Below are 22,059 nucleotides of genomic sequence, written 5' to 3'. Positions count from 1 at the left end.
GAAGGCATATGATAGAGTTGATAGAGATGCTCTGTAGAAGGTATTAAGAATATATGGTGTGGGAGGCAAGTTGTTAGAAGCAGTGAAATGTTTTTATTGAGTATGTAATGCATGTGTACGAGTAGGAAGAGAGGAAAGTGATTGGTTCTCAGTGAATGTTAGTTTGCGGCAGGGGTGCATGATGTCTCCATGGTTGTTTAGTTTGTTTATGGATGGGGTTATTAGGGAGGTGAATGCAAGAGTTTTGGAGAGAGGGGCAAGTATGCAGTCTGTTGTGGATGAGAGAGCTTGGGAAGTGAGTCAGTTGTTGTTCGCTGATGATACAGCACTGGTGGATGATTTGGGTGAGAAACTGCAGAAGCCGGTGACTGAGTTTGGTAAAGTGTGTGAAAGAAGAAAGTTGAGAGTGAATGTGAATAAGAGTAAGGTTATTAGGTACAGTCACCCCCTTTTTAATAAATTCCACTGTAATACCATCCAAATCTGCTGCCTTGCCGACTTTCATCTTCTGCAAAGCTTTCACTACCTCTTCTCCACCATTCAAACCCACTGCCTTGCCAGCTTTCATCTTCTGCAATGCTTTTACTACCTCTTCTCTGTTTACCAAATGAGAATGTTGAAATGTATAGGTATGTATATGTGAGTGTGTGGACATTTATGTATATATATATATATATGTGTGTATGTGGGTGGGTTGAGCCATTCTTTCATCTGTTTCTTTGCACTACCTCGCTAACGCAGGAGACAGCGACTAAGTATAACAATAATAATAATAATAATAATAATAATAATAATGATAATAATAACAATAATAATAATCATGAGGCAAGTGTTTTGGGAGCAGCTGAGTGAGTGTGTTAGCAGCTTTGATGCACGAGACCAGGTTATAGTGAAGGGTGATTTGAATGCAAAGGTGAGTAATGTGGCAGATGAGGGCCTAATTGGTGTACATGGGGTGTTCAAAGTTGTAAATGGAAATGGTGAAAAGCTTGTAGATTTGTGTGTTGAAAAATGACTGGTGATTGGGAATACCTGGTTTAAAAAGATATACATAAGTATATGTATGTAAGTAAGAGAGATGGCCGGAGAGCATTAGTGGATTAAGGGCTAATTGACAGGTGCGTGAAAGAGACTTTTGGAAGTTAATGAGCTGAGAGGGGTAACTGGAGGGATGTCTGATAATTATCTTGTGGAGACGAAGGTGAAGATTTGTAGAGGTTTTCAGAAAAAGAGAAAGAATGTTGGGGTGAAGAGAGTGGTGAGAGTAAGTGAGCTTGGAAAGGAGACTTGTGTAAGGAAGTACCAGAAGAGATTGAGTGCAGAATGGAAGAAGATGAGAGCAAATGACATAAGGGGAGTGGGGGAGGAATGGGATGTATTCAAGGAGGCAGTGATGGTTTGCACAAAAGATGGCTGTGGCATGAGAATGGTAGGAGGTGGACAGATTAGAAAGGGTAGTGAATGGTGGGATGAAGAAGTAAGATTGTTAGTGAAAGAGAAGAGATAGGCGTTCAGATGATTTTTGCAGGGAAGTCGAGCGAATGACTGGGAGATGTATAAAAGAAAGAGGCAAGAGGTCAAGAGAAAGGTGCAAGAGGTGAAAAAGAGGGCAAATGAGAGTTAGGGTGAGAGAATATCATTAAGTTTTAGGGAAGATAAAAAGATGTGGTATACCGGGGTTGACGTGCTGTCAGTGGATTGAATCAAGGCATGTGAAGCGTCTGGGGTAAACCATGGAAAGCTGTGTAGGTATGTATATTTGCGTGTGTGGACGTATGTATATACATGTGTATGGGGGGGTTGGGCCATTTCTTTCGTCTGTTTCCTTGCGCTACCTCGCAAACGCGGGAGACAGCGACAAAGTATATAAAAAAAAAAAAAAGATGTTTTGGAAGGAGGTAAATACAGAGCATAAGACAAGAGAACAAATGGGAACATCGGTGAAGGGAGCTAATTGGGAGGTAATAACAAGTAGTGGTGAAGTGAGAAGGAGATGGAGCGAGTATTTTGAAGATTTATTGAGTGTTTGATGATAAGTGGCAGAAATAGGGTGCTTTGGTTGACGTGGTGTGCGAAGTGAGAGGGGCAGGGAGAATGGTTTGGGAAAAAGAGAAGTGGTAATGAAAGCTATGCGGTAGATGAAAGCCGGCAAGGCGGCGGGTTTGGATGGTATCGCAGTGGAACTTATTAAAAAAGGGGTGACTGTGTTGTTGACTAGTTGGTAAGGATACTCAATGTATGTATGAATCATGGTGAAGTCCCTAAGGATTGGTGGAATGCATGCATAGTGCCACTGTACAAAGGCAAAGGGGATAAAGGTGAATGCTCAAATTACAGAGGTACAAGTTTGTTGAGTATTCCTGGGAAATTATATGGGAGGGTCTTGATTAAAATGGTGAAGGCATGTACAGAGCATCAGATTGGGGAAGTGCAGTGTGGTTTCAGAAGTGGTAGAGGATGTGTGGATCAGGTATTTCCTTTGAAGAATGTACATGAGAAATACTTAGAACAGATGGATTTGTATGTAGCATTTATGGATCTGGAGAAGGCATATGATAGAGTTGATAAAGATGCCTTTTGGAAGGTATTAAGAGTATATGGTGTGGGAGGTAAGTTGCTAGAAGTAGTGAAAAGTTTTTATAAAGGATGTAAGGTATGTGTACGAGTAGGAAGAGAGGAAAGTGATTGTTTCCCAGTGAATGTAGGTTTGCGGCAGGGGTGTGTGATGTCTCCATGGTGGTTTAATTTGTTTATGGATGGGGTTGTTAGGGAGGTGAATGCAAGAGTTCTGGAGAGAGGGGCAAGTATGCAGCATGTTGTGGATGAGTGGGCTTGAGAAGTGAAACAGTTGTTGTTTGCTGATGATACAACACCGGTGGCTGATTCAGGTGAGAAACTGCAGAAGTTAGTGTCTGAGTTTGGTAAAGTGTGTGAAGGAAGAAAGCTAAGAGTGAATGTGAAAAAGAGCAAGGTTATTAGGTTTAGTAAAGCTGAGGGACAAGTTAATTGGGAGGTAAGTTTGAAAGCAGAAAAGTGGAGGAAGTGAAGTGTTTTAGATATCTGGGAATGGATTTAGTAGCGGATGGAACCATGGAAGAGGAAGTGAGTCACAGAGTGGGGGAGGGGGTGAAGGTTCTGGGAGTGTTGAAGAATGTGTGGAAGGCAAGAACGTTATCTCCGAGAGCAAAAATGGGTATGTTTGAAGGATAGTGGTTCCAACATTATATGGTTGTGAGGCACGGGGTATACAGATAGGGTTGTGCAGAGGAGGGTCGATGTATTGGAAATGAAATGTTTGAGGACAATAGGTGGTGTGAGAAGGTTTGATCGAGTAAGTGATGAAAGGGTAAGAGAGATGTGTGGTAATAAAAAAAAAAAGTGTTTGGGTGAGAAAGCACAAGAAGGTGTATTGAAATGGTTTGGTCACATGGAGAGAATGAGTGAGGAAAGATTGACAAAGAGGATATATGTGTCAGAGGTGGAGGGAAAAAGGAGAAGTGGGAGACAAAATTGGAGGTGGAATCATGGAGTGAAAAAGATTTTGAGCGATTGGGGCCTGAACATACAGAAGGGCTAAAGGCATGCAAGGAATAGAGTGAATTGGAACAATGTGGTATACCGGGGTCAATGTGCTGTCGATGAATTGAACCAGGGCATGTGAAGCGTCTGAGGTAAACCATAGAAAGTTTTACGGAGCCTGGATGTGGAAAGGGAGCTGTGGTTTCAGTGCATTATACATGACAGCTAGAGACTGAGTGTGAACGAATGTGGCCTTTGTTGTCTTTTCCTAGCACTAACTCGCATGCACGTGAGGGGAGGGGGTGACATTTCATGTGTGGTGGTGTGGCGACAGGAATGGATGAAGGCAGCAAGTATGAATATGTACGTGTGTATATGTATATGTCTGTGTATGTACATGTATGTACACATTGAAATGTATAGGTACGTATATGTACGTGTGTGGGCAATTATGTATATACATGTGTGTGTATGTGGGTGGGTTGGGCCATTATTTCATAAATGTATGTGTATGTATATGTATATATATGCACATATGAATGGATGTGTCTTTCTTTATCTGTTTCCTGGCACTACCTCACTAATGCATGAAACAGCGATCAAGTACGAAAACTATATATACGTATATGTATAGAGGGAGCTGTGGTTTCAGTACATTACACATGACAGCTAAAGAAAGGATGTAAGCTCATTTGGCCTTTCTTCATATGTTTCCTGGCACTACTGAGTTGTCACAGTGGGTGGCACTACCTCACTAAAGCAAGAAATGGCAAACTAGTATGAAAAATAATGAGCGTATGAATTTATGAGGTTTAAGGCATGACTTATTTTCCTTTGTTCTACAAGAATATGAACAAATATCCAAGTACTCATAAGGAGAGTTGACAGATATGCAGACTTTTCAATGATACATACCCACGCCTCCTTTTCCAGAAAGTACTAAAATTCTGTGTTTAATGGCTTTTAATCTTGTGTCTATCATCTGCTGATCTGGGTCAGGTTTGCTAACTGAAATAAAAAATGCATGAATACTAAATCTCAAAGATAATGTATTATCTATAAATCAGTTCCTATCTACACAGGTCAATCAAATACCAATGGACATGCAGTTTCTGTGAGGAATAAATTCACAAAATTGTAGCCTTCACTCTCAATATTACTGACTGGCAGGACAAGGATATGTAATTCCCTGTAGAAAACTTGCTACTAATCTTATCTACAGAAACTGAGAGATGCTATTGACACAGTCGTTCAGTATGTAGAGGTGACCACAGAAATGCTCTTGCTATACCCTGGCAAGAAAACAATCACCCTGTAGACCTTAACAACAGTCACCCTGTTCTCCTCATGGGATTATGCTACCCTTAACGTCATTGTCTTAATTGTAGATAGTATTAACTTTAATTTGTCGCCAGGTAACTTCAAAGCACATCCTATTATCAACCAAATCATTTCAAAAAAATTATCAAGTCATAATAATGTAAGAAGAATATCTGAACATGCATCTTGCAAACTAGGCCAACCACTCCAACATAATCCCCCTTCACCACAAGGCAACACCCACTTTCTCTTTAACATTCTGTCCAGTGTATACTCTGGCATGGCAGTAATAGGATGTACAGAGCTATTTGTTGCTGTGAGGATTGAAAACTTCATGAACTGTTTGCAACTGATGAGGTGACTCACTTCTGCTTCCATGGTTCCATCCGCTTCCAAATCTACTCCCAGATATCTAAAACACCACTTCCTCCAATTTTTCTCCATTCAAACTCACCTCCCAATTTAAGTGTCCCTCAACCCTACTGAACCTAATAACCTTGCTCTTATTCACATTTACTCTTAACTTTCAGAAGTGGTAGAGGATGTGTGGATCAGTTGTTTGCTTTGAAGAATGTATGTGAGAAATACTTAGAAAAGCAAATGGATTTGTATGTAGCATTTATGGACCTGGAGAAGGCATATGATAGAGTTCATAGAAATGCTCTGTGGGAGGTATTAAGAATATATGATATGGGAGGCAAGTAGTTAGAAGCAGTGAAATGTTTTTATCAAGGATGTACGGCATATATACAAGTAGGAAGAGAGGGGTTCTCAGTGAATGTCAGTTTGCGGCAGGGGTGCGTGATGTCTCCATGGTTGTTTAATTTGTTTATTAATGGAAATGTTAGGGAGGTGAATGCAAGAGTTTTAGAGAGAGGGGCAAGTATGCAGTCTGTTGTGGATGAGAGAGCTTGGGAAGTGAGTCAGTTGCTGTTCGCTGATGATACAGCACTGGTGGCTGATTCGGTTGAGAAACTGCAGAAGCTGAGGTGACTGAATTGGTAAAGTGTGTACAAGAAGAAAGCTGAGAGTAAATGTGAAGAGCAAGGGTATTAGGTAGAGTAGGGTTGAGGGACAAGTCAATTGGGAGGTAAGTTTGAATGGAGAAAAACTGGAGGAAGTGAAGTGTTTTAGATATCGGGGAGTAGATTTGGCAACCTTTGGAACCATAGAAGCGGAAGTGAGTCACAGGGTGGGGGAGGGGGCTAAGGATCTGAGAGCGTTGAAAAATGTGTGGAAGGCAAGAACATTATGCCAGAAAGCAAAAATGGGTATGTTTGAAGGAATAGTGGTTCCAACAATGTTATATTGCGAGGCATGGGCTATACATAGGATTGTTCGAAGGACAGGTGGATGTGTTGGAAAAGAAATGTTCGAGGACAATATGTGGTGTGAGGTGGTTTGATTGAGTAATGAAAGGGTAAGAGAGATGTGTGGTAATAAAAAGAGTGTGGTTGAGAAAGCAGAAGAGGGTGTGTTGAAACGGTTTGGTCACATGCAGAGAATGAGTGAGGAAAGACTGACAAAGAGGATATATGTGTCAGAGGTGGAGGGAACGAGGAGAAGTGGGAGACCAAATTGGAGGTGGAAGGATGGAGTGAAAAAGATTTTGAGCAATCAGGGCCTGAACATGCAGGAGGGTGAAAGGCATGCAAGGAATAGAGTGAATTGGAACGATATGGTATACCAGGGTCAACATGCTGTCAGTGGATTGAACCAGGGCATGTGAAGTGCCTGGGGTAAACAGTGAAAGTTTTGTGGGGCTGGGATGTGGAAAGGGAGCTATGGTTTCGGTGCATTACACATGACAGCTAGAGATTGAGTGTGAACGAATGTGGCCTTTGTTGTCGTTTCCTGGCACTACCTCACGCACGTAGGGGGAGGGGGGTATCATTTCATGTGTGGTGGGGTGGCGGCAGGAATGGATGAAGTATGTATATGTACATGTGTATATATGTATATGTCTGTGTATGTATATGTATGTATACTTTGAAATGTATAGGTATGTATATGTGCGTGTGTGGGCATTTATGTATATCTATGTGTACGTGGGTGGGTTGGGCTATTCTTTTGCCTGTTTCCTTGCGCTATCTCGCTAACGAGGAAGACAGTGTCAAAGTATAATATATAATATAACATAAGTCATTTATTCATCTATTCATCATACTTGATCGCCGTTTCCCATGTCAGTGAGGTAGCACCAGGAAACAGGCGAAGAAAGAATGGCCCATCCACTCATATACACATATATATCCATAAACGCCCATACACACACATATACATACATATACATACACATATCAACACACACACATACACATATACACATTCACACCCGCCTGCCTCCACTCCTGGTGCCATCCTGTCTCACAGGGAACAGCACTGTTTCCAAGCATCAGCAAGGAGGCACCAAGAAACAGACAAAGAATGGCCCATCCACTCATATACACGTATATATACATAAATGCCCATAAATGCACATATACATACATATACACATCAACATTTGCACATATATATACATATGCATACAGTCATGTACATATTCATACATATTCCTATCACAACCCCACCCCTACAGAAAATGGCACTGCTACCCCTGCTTCATACATGCAGTGCCAAGAAAACAGACAAAGAAGGCCACATTCATTGACACAGTCTTTAACTGTCATATGTAATGCATCAAAACCAAAGTTCCCTATCCACATCCAGGCCCCATAGACCTTTCCAAGGTTTACCCAAGATGTTTCATATGCCCCAGTTCAGTCCACTGACAGTACATCAGTTCTGGTACACCAAATTATTCCAATTCACTCTATTCCTTGCACGCCTCATACCCTAATTCCTGTATATTCAGGCCACGATCACTCAAAATCTCTTTCACTTCATCCTTCCAACTCCAGTTTGGTCTCCCACTTCTTATTCCCTCCACCTCTGACAAATATATCGTCTTTGTCAATCTTTCCTCATTCATTCTCTCCATATTTCCAAACCATTCAACACATCCTCTCCTGCTCTCTCAGCCACACACTTTTTTCCATACATCTCTCTTACCCCTTTCATTATTTACTCGATCAAACCACCTCACACCACATATTATCCTCAAACATTTCATTTCCAACACATTCACCCTCCTCCATAAAACCGTATGTATAGTCCATGCCTTGCAACCATATAATATTGCTGGAATTACTTTTCCTTCAAACATACCCATTTTTGCTCTCCAAGATAATGTTCTCTCTTTCCACACATTCTTCATCTCTCCAAGAATCTTTGCCCCTTCGCCCACCCTTTGATTCACTTCTGCTGCTAAGTCCACTCCCTGATATCTAAAGCATTCACTTCCTCCAATTTTTCTCCATTCAAACTTACATCTCAACTAACTTGTCCCTGAACCCTGCTGAACCTAATAACCTTGCTCTTATTCACATTTACTTTCAGCTTTCTCCTTTTACACACTTTTCCAAACTCAGTCATAAACTTACCAAGTTTCTCATTTGAATCAGCCACCAGAGTTGTATCATCGGTGAACAACATTTGACTCACTTCCCAGACCCCTCTCATCCCCAACAGACAGCATTCTTGCTCCTCTCTCCAAAACTTTTGAATTTACCTTCCTAATCACCCAATCCATAAACAAATTAAACAACTATGGAGACATCACACACCCCCTGCCACAGAACAGTATTTACTGGGAACCAATCACTTTCCTCTCTCCCTACATGTACACATGCCTTACATCCTTGACAAAAACTTTACACTGCATCTAGCAGCTTACCTCCCACACCACATACTCTTAAGACCTTCCACAGAGCATCTCTATCAATCATATCATATGCCTTTTCCAGATCCATAAATGCTACATACAAATCCATCTGTCTTTCTATGTATTTCTCACATTCATTCTTCAAAGCAAACACCTGATCCACACATCCTCTACAACTGCTGAAACCAAACTGCTCCTCCCCAGTCTGATGCTCTGTACACACCTTCACCCTCTCAATCAATACCCTCCTGTACAACTTTCCAGGAATACTCAAAAACCTTATGCCTCTCTAGTTTGAACACTCACCTTCATTCCCTCTGCCTTTGTACAATGGCACCATACATGCATTCACCCAATCCTCAGGCACTTTGCCATGATCCATACATACACTGAATATCCGTACCAACCAATCAACAACTCAAGTCACCCCCTTTCTTAATCAATTCAACTGCAATACCATCCAAACCCACCGCCTTGATAAAATTCATCTTATGCAAGGCTTCCATCACCTCTTCTCTCTCAACCAAGCCATTTTCCCTGACCCTCTCACTTGGCACACCACCCTGACCAAAACACCCTACATCTGCCACTCTATCATCAAACACATTCAACAAACCTTTAAAATACTCGCTCCATCTCCTCACTTCATTACTACCTGTTATCACTTCCTACCTTACCCCCTTCACCGACATTCCCATTTGTTCTCGTCTTTCGCATGTAATTTACCTCCTACCAAAACATCTTTTTATTCTCCCTAAAGTTTAATGATAATCTCTAATCCCAACTCTCATTTGCCCCCTTTTTAACCCTTGCACCTTCATTTTGACCTCCTGCCACTTTCTTTTATACATCTCTCAGTAATTTGCACTCCTTACTTGCAAGTATTGTCCAAATGCCTCTCTTTACTATTTCACTAACAACTTTACTTCTTCATCCCACCTTTCTCATGCCACATGCATCATTTGCACATACTATCATTGCTTCCCCAAACACATTCCATTCCTCATCCACTCCCCTCACATCATTTGCTCTCACCTCTTGCCATTCTACACTCAATCTCTCCTAGTACTTCCTCACACAAGTCTCCTTTCCAAGCTCACTTACTCTCACCACTCTCTTCTCCACATCATTCTCTCTTCTTTTTAGAAAACCTCTACAAATCTTCACCTTCGCGTCCATAAGACAGCAATCAGGCATCCCACTAGCTGCCCCTTTCAGCACATTAACATCTTAGGGAACAAGGAGAAGCAGGAGACCATATTGGGGGTGGAAGGAAGGATTGAAAAACATTTTGAGCCATCAGTGCCTGACCATGCAGGAGGGAGAGAGGCGTGCAAGGAATAGACTGAACTGGAACAATGTGATATACCAGGGTCAACTTACTGTCAAGGACTGAACCAGGGAATGTGAAACATCTGGGGTAAACCATGGAAAGTCTGTGGGGCCTGGATGTGGATGGAACGTTGTGGTTTCTGTGCATTACACATGACAGTTAGAGACTAAGTGTGAACCAATCTGGCTTTGTTTGTCTGATTTCCTGGCACCACCTCACTGATGCAGGGGGTGGCAATGCTGTTTCCTGATTAAACAAAGCATTTGATTCTTTCCCTGTTCTTATACTATATTCATGTTGCTGAAGTCTAACATAAGATCCTTACCAGTCCGCCCAACATAAAACATATTACAGTTTCAAAATGTATTCTGTAAACATAGCACGTAGAATTTTCTGATGAGCTTTTGATAAAGAAAAGGATTCAAGCAACTTGGGAAGTAATTCAAAATTATCACTAAAAGGGAGAACTAAAAGGTTTTTGGTATCAAGGTATCTTTGCAAACTTAAGGGATTTATCAATAAAAGATCTAGCATACTTTAACTTGGACCCAACAGAATATATCTTCTCAAACTCATCATCAATAAATTCCAGACTACATGTGCATAATGCCCTAAGGAACATCAACTGGAATGATGATAATTCAACTGTCATGTTGAGCTGAGTATTAATGAATATATGAACAAACATTGGTGGGTTTTCTGTATATGCTAAACTTAAACATGTTTCTATCCTTAGTAGCAGTGACTAACTGAGTGAAGGAAAGCCTGGAATGAGTAAGGATCTGCTATCACATTTGGGTTATTTATGAGGATGATTAAACACTTAAGATTCCTCACCAAAAATATATCTCATGCTCGCAGGACACCAACTCAAAGACATAAAGTTATTCAGTTTTCAAAACCAATACTTTTGTTCACTTATTCTACACTGCTACTTGTAATATAATTTGCAATCAATAATTTTCCTACAACGCACTGAAATAAAATCCAACAATTTATAACATACCCTCTGACAAGCAAAGCTCTTTACCAGGACATCCCTCACACACCTGTGCTCTTCCAGCATCTCTCTGTAAAAAGAAATTTCCAAGTAAAATTCCTGGAAAATATCATCTTAATTTTTACAGGCTCACTCTGACAAATCTTGAAAAAAAAGTTTCACAAAAAAGAATCCTACATGCTAACAATCTGAGGACAATTCTCAAAGAATCATAAGCACACAGTGTGAATATTCGTAGTGGCTGCTTCACGCTCCAAACTCCAGTGTTGACACTGGCAATCTGCACCATACTGAGGCAAGTGACGTTTTCATAATGTCACCCCTCAAGTGCATCCACATTGTCTTCAAAAGACCAGCACACCGCCCCCAATATTCTATTCAAGGAAAACATGATTCACAAGAAACTTGATCTATTACAAAAAAATGAGAAAAATATACCCATGAAGAAGTTTAGTGATGATTATGTTGTTGGTATTCTAAAATTTAAGATCTAAAGAAACAAAAAGAGAAAATATTAGTATTTTGCATACAGTGATATGTCCACGTGCATGAGTAGTGAACTTTAGTGCTGCTTCTTAGCCTTTCATGCCTCACCCTTAACAGGTCACTGGCAGATGGAAACTCTAACACAGTGCTTGCAGAGCCTCCTATCTAAGGCTCCTGCAGACTATTTTTACCTACTTTCACCTAATGTTTCTACCTAATGCTCTTGCCTAGATGCTTCTACTACCATCTACTGCTCCTACCATCTTGCAAAAAAGCAGGGATAGCATATAGTGCTTACTGCAGGAAAATCTGGAGTTACGAAGAATGAGCTATTTGAGTTAAGTGTTGCCAAGTGTCATGGGTGACAAGGAGAGATTGCTTGTGAACAGAATGCCAGTTGTCCATGTGTGGGTGAGGCAGAAAGAAAAGACAGCTACCTTGGTCAGAGGAGTGCAACCAGACAACCACATAGTGATGACTCACTAAGCAGCCATTGCTAACCTTCCTTATACCCAGGCAGACAGTACTGGTAATATACATCCCTGGTCATTGGCTGTTTACCAACCACTTTTAGTGCACCATTTTTATCTCAATTATCTATTTACTATTTTTCACAATTATTTTCATAACTATAATGATGTCATGAAATGAGTAAATTTACTGCCAAGTCATTATGTAGGCCACTAGTAGTTGAAACACATATAGTATATGTACTGCATATACTGAGTAATAAGGTCTACAATGAACAGAAAAGGGAAGGAGAGACATTAGAACTATGGTAAATACCCTATCATCTAGACCATTATTCAACTGCACCATCATTTCATGCTAGATTTCACAGCTTAATGCAGTTTTAGATGAAATACCTTACCCATATCATGGCGAAAATGCACCAAATATCAACTATACTGATAACTGTGGTTGGTAAACAAAATGTTACATCATCTGCTGATGGGCCTAATGCTGCTAGGTCAACAAAAACCACTACATTTATATTATAAATCATACACTTATAGCTTGCCAATTTCTTTACAATGTGACTTACACAAGTACAAAAAGAAAATACTCTACATAATGTAAAAATACAGCTGTAGTCTGGCCAGACTCTGCTCTGTGGTGAGAGTGGCAAGCACTCTTGCCTCCCCTCCTGGCTACAGGTCTGATTAAACATGAGGTGAAAAACTTTCTAAAGTTCATGCAGTTAACTGATGAAAAATTGAGAGCAGAACAATGAAGTATCATTATATGAATGCTACATTCCTAAAGAAATTTCTAGATAAAATTCCATCATTCTAAAACATCATTAAAGTACCACTGAATAAATCTTTTTATGTGAACTTCTAAAGTTCAACATTTAAATACAGACTTTTAAAGTCAACCACTCATTGCCAAACTTTATAATTTCTATGCAATCTACACAGTCTAGCCCCAAGCACTCATTGGGTGGAGTCCATCTTAATGTTCATTAATCAAGGGAGAATTTTTATTTTATCTAAAATACATCTGACAATGATTTTACAAAAATACATAACTTTGCTATCATATCAGTGGTTAGACATAGGAGGAAGTGGAAGGTGTGCCCAAAAATCAAAGCTCAACTTGTGTTACTGCTCAACCTGAGTTACTGTATCATGCTGTTTGAATCTACTTTCTTCAAATACATCTAGCCTTCATACGGTACTAAAGTTACATTCTTGAAGATCTATTGTTCTGGTGCATTATTGTTATACATCATTAAAACCCATATTATGGAGGTTGTTATGCTCTTGAAAATCTAATGCAGGTGATGGTGGGGAGGGCTATACTGACTGGGAAAATGTGAGATATTGTAAAAGCAAGAGAAACAATTTAAGAAAAAAAGAAAACCTATGAAAGTCGATGGTGGGGAGGGTGATACTGATCTTGGAAAATTTGGGTTCCTCAAAAGGGAAACACTTAAAATTCAACAAAAACTTTTAAAACTTTACATAGAAAAAAAAAAAATCATATATTGGGGAGGGCTACGTTGATTTGGGAAAATGTGGGGTACAATAAAAGAAAGGGGTAAACATTTTTAAATTCAACAGAATCAGTGAAAACATCGCTTAAACTGGTGGTGGGGAGGCCTATGCTCCTCAAAGAAAATGCTGGGTACTGTATTCATATTATAATGGCAAAAAGACTTCATGAGTATAGTTCATCAGTTACTTTCACTCCAATAACATGTAGAAGTTTTGTAGACATTTCAACACAACTCATAAAATAGTATAAGAATGAGGCCTAGTTATCAAGTGAATAACCATTGCTCATTCACCTATATCCAAATATCTATAGATGCACTGAAAAGGTGATCACTGAATATTGTTTTCTCATAACAGAAAAACTATAAAAGTATGTAAAATTACCAGCAGCATCAGTTACATGCAGTATTACCAAAGTCAAGTACATGTTGGTAATAATGCCTTCACTTTTGCTAGAAAACCTTCACCTGCTTCATTTTGGTCCACTTTCAATAATGAAAGAGCCAGTATCCACAAAATCACTCTCCACATGATCCAAAGACAGATCATCACTGTCAAATTATTCAGGATCATCTGCCTAGTCCATTAAATCTAGCTAAAAGCCACTCAATTTCCTTCCAAATAAACTCAAGTAAGTATGATCTCATTGACTGACTGCAAGGAGAAATCACTGTACACTAACCCCCTAAAATCATTACACAGGCTTGGCAACTGAGTCACAAAAGTCTACATAAATGTTTGTCTAAAGACATCACTTAGCTAACATAAATATCCATCTGGAGACCTTAAAGGTTTAGACAGCTGACTAGCACAAAAATAATGTCTATCCATAAAAAGCATTGAAGCTTACCAGCTGACAATGCTGCTCTTTCGTGACAAACAATTTACTTTCTTTTATTTAATCCCAGTCTGAGGCATGGTAAGGTTAAGCCACTTAGGGCAAGTGTCCTTGGCCCCATACTTTGAGGGACCCTAAACACTACTAAAATCAATTCAAAATTGGCATCATGTGACATACAGAGTTCCCTTGCCTACCACATTTTTACAAATATAGTTTAGAGTATACACACTTTCAATAATGTATACAAACTTACTATCAAGGGCATCAAGTTTTGAGTATCCATGGTTCTCTCTCTCTCTCTCTCTCTCTCTCTCTCTCTCTCTCTCTCTCTCTCTCTCTCTCTCTCTCTCTCTCCCCCCACTGGGCAAGCATCATGAGGATGTAGGCTGCTTGTGGCCCAGACCAGCAGACTACCACTTCTAAGGACTGAAAGGATGAATGTCATAACTAGGCAGTGTTGCTAGGGTGAGCTATGAGGAAGCCTCTTGAGCAGCATAAATGCCTTATTGCTGTTTGGAGTAAAGAGGCAGGGCATCATTGGTAACATACTGCTATCATATTATTACTTTACTATTTAGAACATCATTTTCTTGTACTTTCACAGAATAACATGCTGCTTTTAAATTAAAATATTCTCATTGTTTTCAACCATGAAGTATTCATTATAGAACTCAAGGTATGTGTTTCAAGGATCACTCCCCCTTACCCCCATTTCCCTAAACTTGCCAACCACGGTTCTGAAAATTACGGGGCCTTCAAGGAAAGCAACTACAGTGGTTGGCTTATGACTTCTGTGGATAAAAATTAAAAGTGAATTTAACATACCATACACCTCATCCCTCTAATGTTAAGTCACTCCAAAATTCGCATATTCTGGTAACCATGACTCTCCATAACAGTGGTTATCACTAGAAAAAGAGGTAGGGCCAACTGGTTTAACATAAAATTTCAACTGGACCAAAAGGGATTTGACAAATGTATACACACAAAATCACAATACAAAAATGCCCTTAAGTGCATTAGAAGTTACACTTAATATCTATACTTTACATGCTGTAGTTCAATAAACAGAACATTTTTCACTCTACTTACAATTATTATTTACAATATCTCTTATTCAGTTACTTATTGTTTCTTTTTCATCTCTTTCTTTCAAGTGGTAGGTAAAACAACTGCAAGCCATCATTAGGCTGTAAGCCATATAATCAATATCTTTGCTGTATAGCAACATTTGGTCTACAAAATCTTATTCCCAACCTCATAATGTATAAGTGTATTTTCATCACTGTGAAAGTCACACGAATAATATTCTTACACAAAACTGAAAAAAAGAGGATAACTAGTAATCTAAAAAAGCCTCAACCTTTCATTAAATACCACATGACTGATGCCTGAGATTTCATGAGCTGATCTACCATATACACTCACACAAACATACCACTAATGTAAAAGAGTTGTCCCTCAGCAACTCTTGCATGATCTAATCTTTCCTCCATCATTTTCTGGATGTGGAAAGGGAGCTGTGGTTTTGGTGCATTACACATGACAGTTAGGAACTGAGTGTGAACGAATGTGGCCTTTGTCGTCTTTTCCTAGCGCTACCTTGAGCACATGCGAGGGGAAGGGAGTGCCATTTCATGTGTGGTGGGGTGGCGGCGGGAATGGATGAAGGAAGCATGGATGAATAAGTACATGTGTATATATGTATGTGTCTGTGCGGCAGGAATGGATGAAGGAAGCATGGATGAATAAGTACATGTGTATATATGTATGTGTCTGTGTATGTATATGTATGTATACGTTGAAATGTATAGGTATGTATATGTGCATGTGCAGGCGTCTATGTATATACACGTGTATGTGGGCGGGTTGGGCCATTCTTTCATCTGTTTCCTTGCGTTACCACGCTAATGTGGGAGACAGCGACAAACTATAACAAATAAAATAAATGTGTTTATCTATATATTTATTATCATACTTTGTCACTGTCTCCTGCATTATACATGTATATGTATACATACATATACATACACAGACATATACATATATACACACATGTACATATTCATATTTGCTGCCTTCATCCATTCCCATCACCACCCCGCCACACGTGAAATGGCACCCCCTCCCACCAACGTTTGCGAGGTAGCACTAGGAAAAGACAAGAAAGGCCACATTCGTCAATACTCAGTCTCTAGCTGTTATGTGTAATGCACCGAAACCATAGCTCCCTTTCCACATCCAGGCCCCACAAAACTTCCCACGTTTTACCTCAGATGCTTCACATGACCTGGTTCAATCCATTGACAGCACATCGACCCCAGTATACATCATTCCAATTCACTCTATTCCTTGCACGCCTTTCATCCTCCTGTATGGTCAGGCCCCAATCATTCAAAATCTTTTTAACTCAATCCTTCCACCTCCAATTAGGTCTCCCACTTATCGTTCCCTCCACCTCTGACACATATATCCTCTTTGTCAATCTTTCCTCACTCATTCTCTCCATGTGACCAAACCATTTCAATACACCCTCTTCTGCTCTCTCAACCACATCTTTTTTTTTTTACCAAACATCTCTCTTACCCTTTCATTACTTACTCAATCAAACCACCTCACACCACATATTGTCCTCAAACATCTCATTTCCAACACACCCAATCTTCCCCGCACAACCCTATCTATAGCCCATGCCTCGCAACCATATAACATTGTTGGAATCACTATTCCTTCAAACATACCCATTTTTGCTCTCCAAGATAATGTCCTCAACTTCCACATATTTTTCAACACTCCCAGAACCTTCGCCCCCTTCCCCATCCTGTGACTCACTTCCGCTTCCATGGTTCCATCTGCTGCCAAATCCACTCCCAGATATCTTAAGCACTTTACTTCCTCCAGTTTATCTCCATTCAAACTTACCTCCCGATTGGCTTGTCCCTCAACCCTACAACAACTGACTCACTTCTCAAGCCCTCTCCTCAACAACAGACTGCATACTTGCCCCTCTCTCCAAAACTCTTGCATTCACCTCCCTAACAAACTCATCCATAAACAAATTAAACAACCATGGAGACATCACACATCTCTGCTGCAAACTGACATTCACTAAGAACCAATAACTTTCCTCTCTTCCTACTCATCCACAAGCCTTACATCCTTGATATAAACTTTTCACTGATTCTAGCAACCTACCTCCCACACCATATACTCTTAATACCTTCCACAGAGCATCTCTATCAACTCTATCATGTGCCTTCTCCAGATCCATAAATGCTACATACAAATCCATTTGTTTTTCTAAGTATTTCTCACATACATTCTTCAAAGCAAACACCTGATCCACACATCCTCTAACACTTCTGAAACCACACTGCACTTCCCCAATCTGATGCTCTGTACATGCCTTCACCCTCTTAATCAATACCCTCCCATATAATTTCCCAGAAATACTCAACTAACTTATACCTCTGTAATTTGAACACTCACCTTTATCCACTTTGCCTTTGTACAATGGCACTGTGCATGCATTCCACCAATCTTCAAGCACTTCACTATTAACCATACATACACTGAATATCCTCACCAACCAGTTAACAACACAGTCACCCCCTTTTTAATAAATTCCACTGCAATACCATCCAAACCCACTGCCTTGCCGGCTTTCATCTTCTGCAAAGCTTTCACTACCTCTTCTCTGTTTACCAATCCATTCTCCCTGACCCTCTCACTTCGCACACCACCTCAACCAAAACACCCTATACCTGCCACTACATCATCAAACACATTCAAAAAACACTCAAAATACTCACTCCATCTTCTCACTTCACCACTACTTGTTATTACCTCCCCATTTGCCCCCTTCACCGATGTTCCCATTTGTTCTCTTGTCTTATGCACTTTATCTATCTCCTTCCAAAACATCTTTTCATTTTCCTTAAAATATAATGATACTCTCTCACACCAACTCTCAATTGCCCTCTTTTTCACCTCTTGCACCTTTCTCTTGACCTCCTGCCTCTTTCTTTTATACATCTCCCAATCATTCACACTACTTCCCTGCAAGAATCATTCAAATGCCTATCTCTCCTGTTTCACTAACAATCTTACTTCTTCATCCCACCACTCACTACCCGTTCTAATCTCCCCACCTCCCACCTTTCTCATGCCACAAGCATCTTTTGCGCAAGCCATCACTGCTTCCCTAAATACATCCCATTCCTCCCCCCACTCCCCTTACATCATTTGCTCTCACCTTTTCCCATTCTGCACTCAGTCTCTCTTGGTACTTCCTCACACAAGTCTCCTTTCCAAGCTCACTTACTCTCACCCCTCTCTTCACCCCAACATTCTCTTCTTTTCTGAAAACCTCTACAAATCTTCACCTTCGCCTCCACAAGATCATGACCAGTTATCCCTCCAGTTGCACCTCTCTGCACATTAACATCTAAAAGTCCCTCTTTCCCACGCCTATCAATTAACACATAATCCAATAACACTCTCTGGCCATCTCTCCTACTTACATATGTACACTTATGTATCTCTCTCTTTTTAAACCAGGTATTCCCAATCATCAGTCCTTTTTTAGCACACAAATCTACTAGCTCTTTACCATTTCCATTTACAACACTAATTATACCCTCAACTGCCACATTACTCACCTTTACATTCAAATCACCCATCACTATAACCCGGTCTCGTGCATCAAAATTGCTAACACACTCACTCAGCTGCTCCCAAAACACTTGCCTCTCATGATTCTTCTCATGACCAGGTGCATAAGCATTAAATAATCACCCATCTCTCTCCATCCACTTTCAGTTTTACCCATATCGATCTAGAGTTTACTTTCTTACACTCTATCACATACTTTCAGTTTTACCCATATCAATCTAGAGTTTACTTTCTTACACTCTATCACATACTCCCACAACTCCTGCTTCAGGAGTAGTGCTACTCTTTCATTTGCTCTTGTCCTCTCACCAACCCCTGACTTTACTCCCAAGACATTCCCAAACCATACTTCCCCTTTACCCTTAAGCTTAGTTTCACTCAGAGTCAAAACATCCAGGTTCCTTTCCTCTAACATACTATCTATCTCTCCTTTTTTCTCATCCTGGTTACATCAACACATTTAAACACATCAATCTGAGCCTTTGAGGAGGATGAACAATCCCCGCATAACTCTTTCTTCTGTTTCCCCATTGAGAGAGTTAAAATCTTAACTTATATACATTTTTAAATTTATTTTATTTTATTGTACTTTATCGCTGTCTCCCACTTTCGCGAGGTAGCACAAGGGAACAGACGAAAGAATGGCCCATCCCATCCACATACACATGTATATACATACACGTCCACACACACACACACACATGTACATACTTATACATTTCAATGTATACATATATATACATACACAGACATATACATATATACACAAATACATAATTCATACTTGCTGCCTTTATTCATTACTGTCGCCACCCCGCCACACATGAAATGGCACCCCCTCCCTCCACACACGCGCGAGGTTGTGCTAGGAAAAGACAACAAAGGCCACATTCGTTCACACTGTCTCTAGCCATCATGTTTAATGCACAGAAACCATAACTCCCTTTCCACATCCAGGCCCCACAAAACTTTCCATGGTTTACACCAGACACTTCACGTGCCCTGGTTCAATCCAGTGACAGCACGTCGACCCCAGTATAACACATCGTTCCAACTCACTCTATTCCTTGCACGCCTTTCACCCTCCTGCATGTTCAGGCCCCGATTGCTCAAAATCTTTTTCACTCCATCCTTCCACCTCCAATTTGGTCTCCCATTCTCTTCCTTCCCTCCACCTCTGACACATATATCCTCTTGGTCAATCTTTCCTCGCTCATTCTCTCCATGTGACCAAACCATTTCAACACACCCTCTTCTGCTCTCTCAACCACACTCATTTTATTACCACATATCTCTCTTACCCTCTCATTACTTCCTCGATCAACCCACCTCACACTACATATTGTCCTCAAACATCTTATTTCCAACACATCCACCCTCCTCTGCACAATGCTATCCATATCCCATGCCTTGCAACCATATAACATTGCTGAAACCACTATTCCTTCAAACAAAGCCATTTTTGCTTTCCGAGATAATGTTCTCGCCTCCCACACATTCTTCAACACTCCCAGACCCCCCATGACTCACTTCCGCTTCCAAGTGAGTCCAATTCCAAGAGAGATGTGTGGTAATAAAAGTGAGTGTGGTTGAGAGAGCAGAAGAGGGTGTTTTGAAATGGTTTGGTCACATGGAGAGAATGAGTGAGGTAAGATTGACCAAAAGGATATATGTGTCAGAAGCGGAGGGAACGAGAAGTGGGAGACCAAATTGGAGGTAGAAAGATGGAGTGAAAAAGATTTTGAAGTTTCCATTTGTTCCCTTGTCTTATGCACTTTATTTACCTCCTTCCAAAACATCTTTTTATTCTCCCTAAAATCTAATGATACTCTCTCACCCCAACTCTCATTTCCCCTCTTTTTCACCTCTTGCACCTTTCTCTTGACCTCCTGCCTCTTTCTTTTATACATCTCCTAGTCATTTGCATTATTTCCCTGCAAAAATCATCTAAATGCCTCTCTCTTCTCTTTCACTAATACTCTTACTTCTTCATCCCACCACTCACTACCCTTTCTAATCTGCCCACCTCCCATGCTTCTCATGCCACAAGCATCTTTTGTGCAAGCCATCACTGCTTCCCTAAATACATCCCATTCCTCCCCCACTCCCCTTACATCCTTTGTTCTCACCTTTTTCCATTCTGTACACAGTCTCTCTTGGTACTTCCTCACACAAATCTCCTTCCCAAGTTCACTTACTCTTACCACTCTTTTCACCCCAACATTTCTCTTCTTTTCTGAAAATCTCTACAAATCTTCACCTTTGCCTCGACAAGATAATGACGAGACATCCCTCCAGTTGCACCTCTCAGCACATTTACATCCAAAATTCTCTCTTTCATGCGCCTATCAATTAACACATAATCCAATAACGCTCTCTGGCCATCTCTCTACTTACACACGAATACTTATGTATATCTCTCTTTTTAAACCAGGTATTCCCCATCACCAGTCCTTTTTCAGCACATAAATCTAGAAGCTCTTCGCCATTTCCATTTACAACACTGAACATCCCATATCCACCAATTATTCCCTCAACTACCACATTACTCACCTTTGCATTCAAATCACCCATCACTATAGCCCGGTCTCGTGCATCAAAACTACTAACACACCCACTCAGCTGCTCCCAAAACACTTGCCTCTCATGATCTTTCTTCTCATGCCCAGGTGCATATGCACCAATAATCACCCATCTCTCTCCATCCACTTTTAGTTTTACCCATATCAATCTACAGTTTACTTTCTTACACTCTATCACATACTCCCACCACTCCTGTTTCAGGAGTAGTGCTACTCCTTCCCTTGCTCTTGTCCTCTCACTAACCCCTGACTTTACTCCCAAGACATTCCCAAACCACTCTTCCCCTTTACCCTTGAGCTTCGTTTCACTCAAAGCCAAAACATCAAGGTTCCTTTCCTCAAACATACTACCTATCTCTCCTTTTTCTCATCTTGGTTACATCCACACACATTTAGACACCCCAATCTAAGCCTTCGAGGAGGATGAGCACTCCCCGCGTGACTCTTTCTTCTGTTTCCCTTTTAGAAAGTTAAAATACAAGGAGGGGAGGGTTTCCAGCCCCCCGCTCCCGTCCCCTTTAGTCACCTTCTACGACAC

At 40.5% G+C, this 22,059-nt stretch overlaps 1 protein-coding gene across 10 annotated transcripts in view; it reads right to left on the bottom strand.

Moving 5' to 3' along the window:
* The window catches only part of LOC139749504 (cytosolic Fe-S cluster assembly factor NUBP2 homolog), a 102,268-nt gene that overhangs the window by 65,411 nt on the left and 14,798 nt on the right, over positions 1-22,059 (bottom strand). For 7 of the 10 annotated variants that reach the window (XM_071663436.1, XM_071663435.1, XM_071663438.1 and 4 more), the window contains 2 exons: positions 10,945-11,008; positions 4,435-4,527 (listed from right to left, as the gene is read on the bottom strand). In XM_071663436.1, the coding sequence (XP_071519537.1) occupies positions 4,435-4,527; positions 10,945-11,008 (157 nt within the window). The remainder of the gene's footprint in view (positions 1-4,434; positions 4,528-10,944; positions 11,009-22,059) is intronic. The other 3 variants (XM_071663443.1, XM_071663442.1, XM_071663444.1) reach the window with 1 other exon arrangement.

The sequence above is a fragment of the Panulirus ornatus genome, chromosome 7 (genome assembly GCF_036320965.1).
Source record: "Panulirus ornatus isolate Po-2019 chromosome 7, ASM3632096v1, whole genome shotgun sequence".
Lineage (NCBI taxonomy): Eukaryota > Metazoa > Arthropoda > Malacostraca > Decapoda > Palinuridae > Panulirus > Panulirus ornatus.
This window is presented reverse-complemented; position numbering and strand designations above follow the sequence as displayed.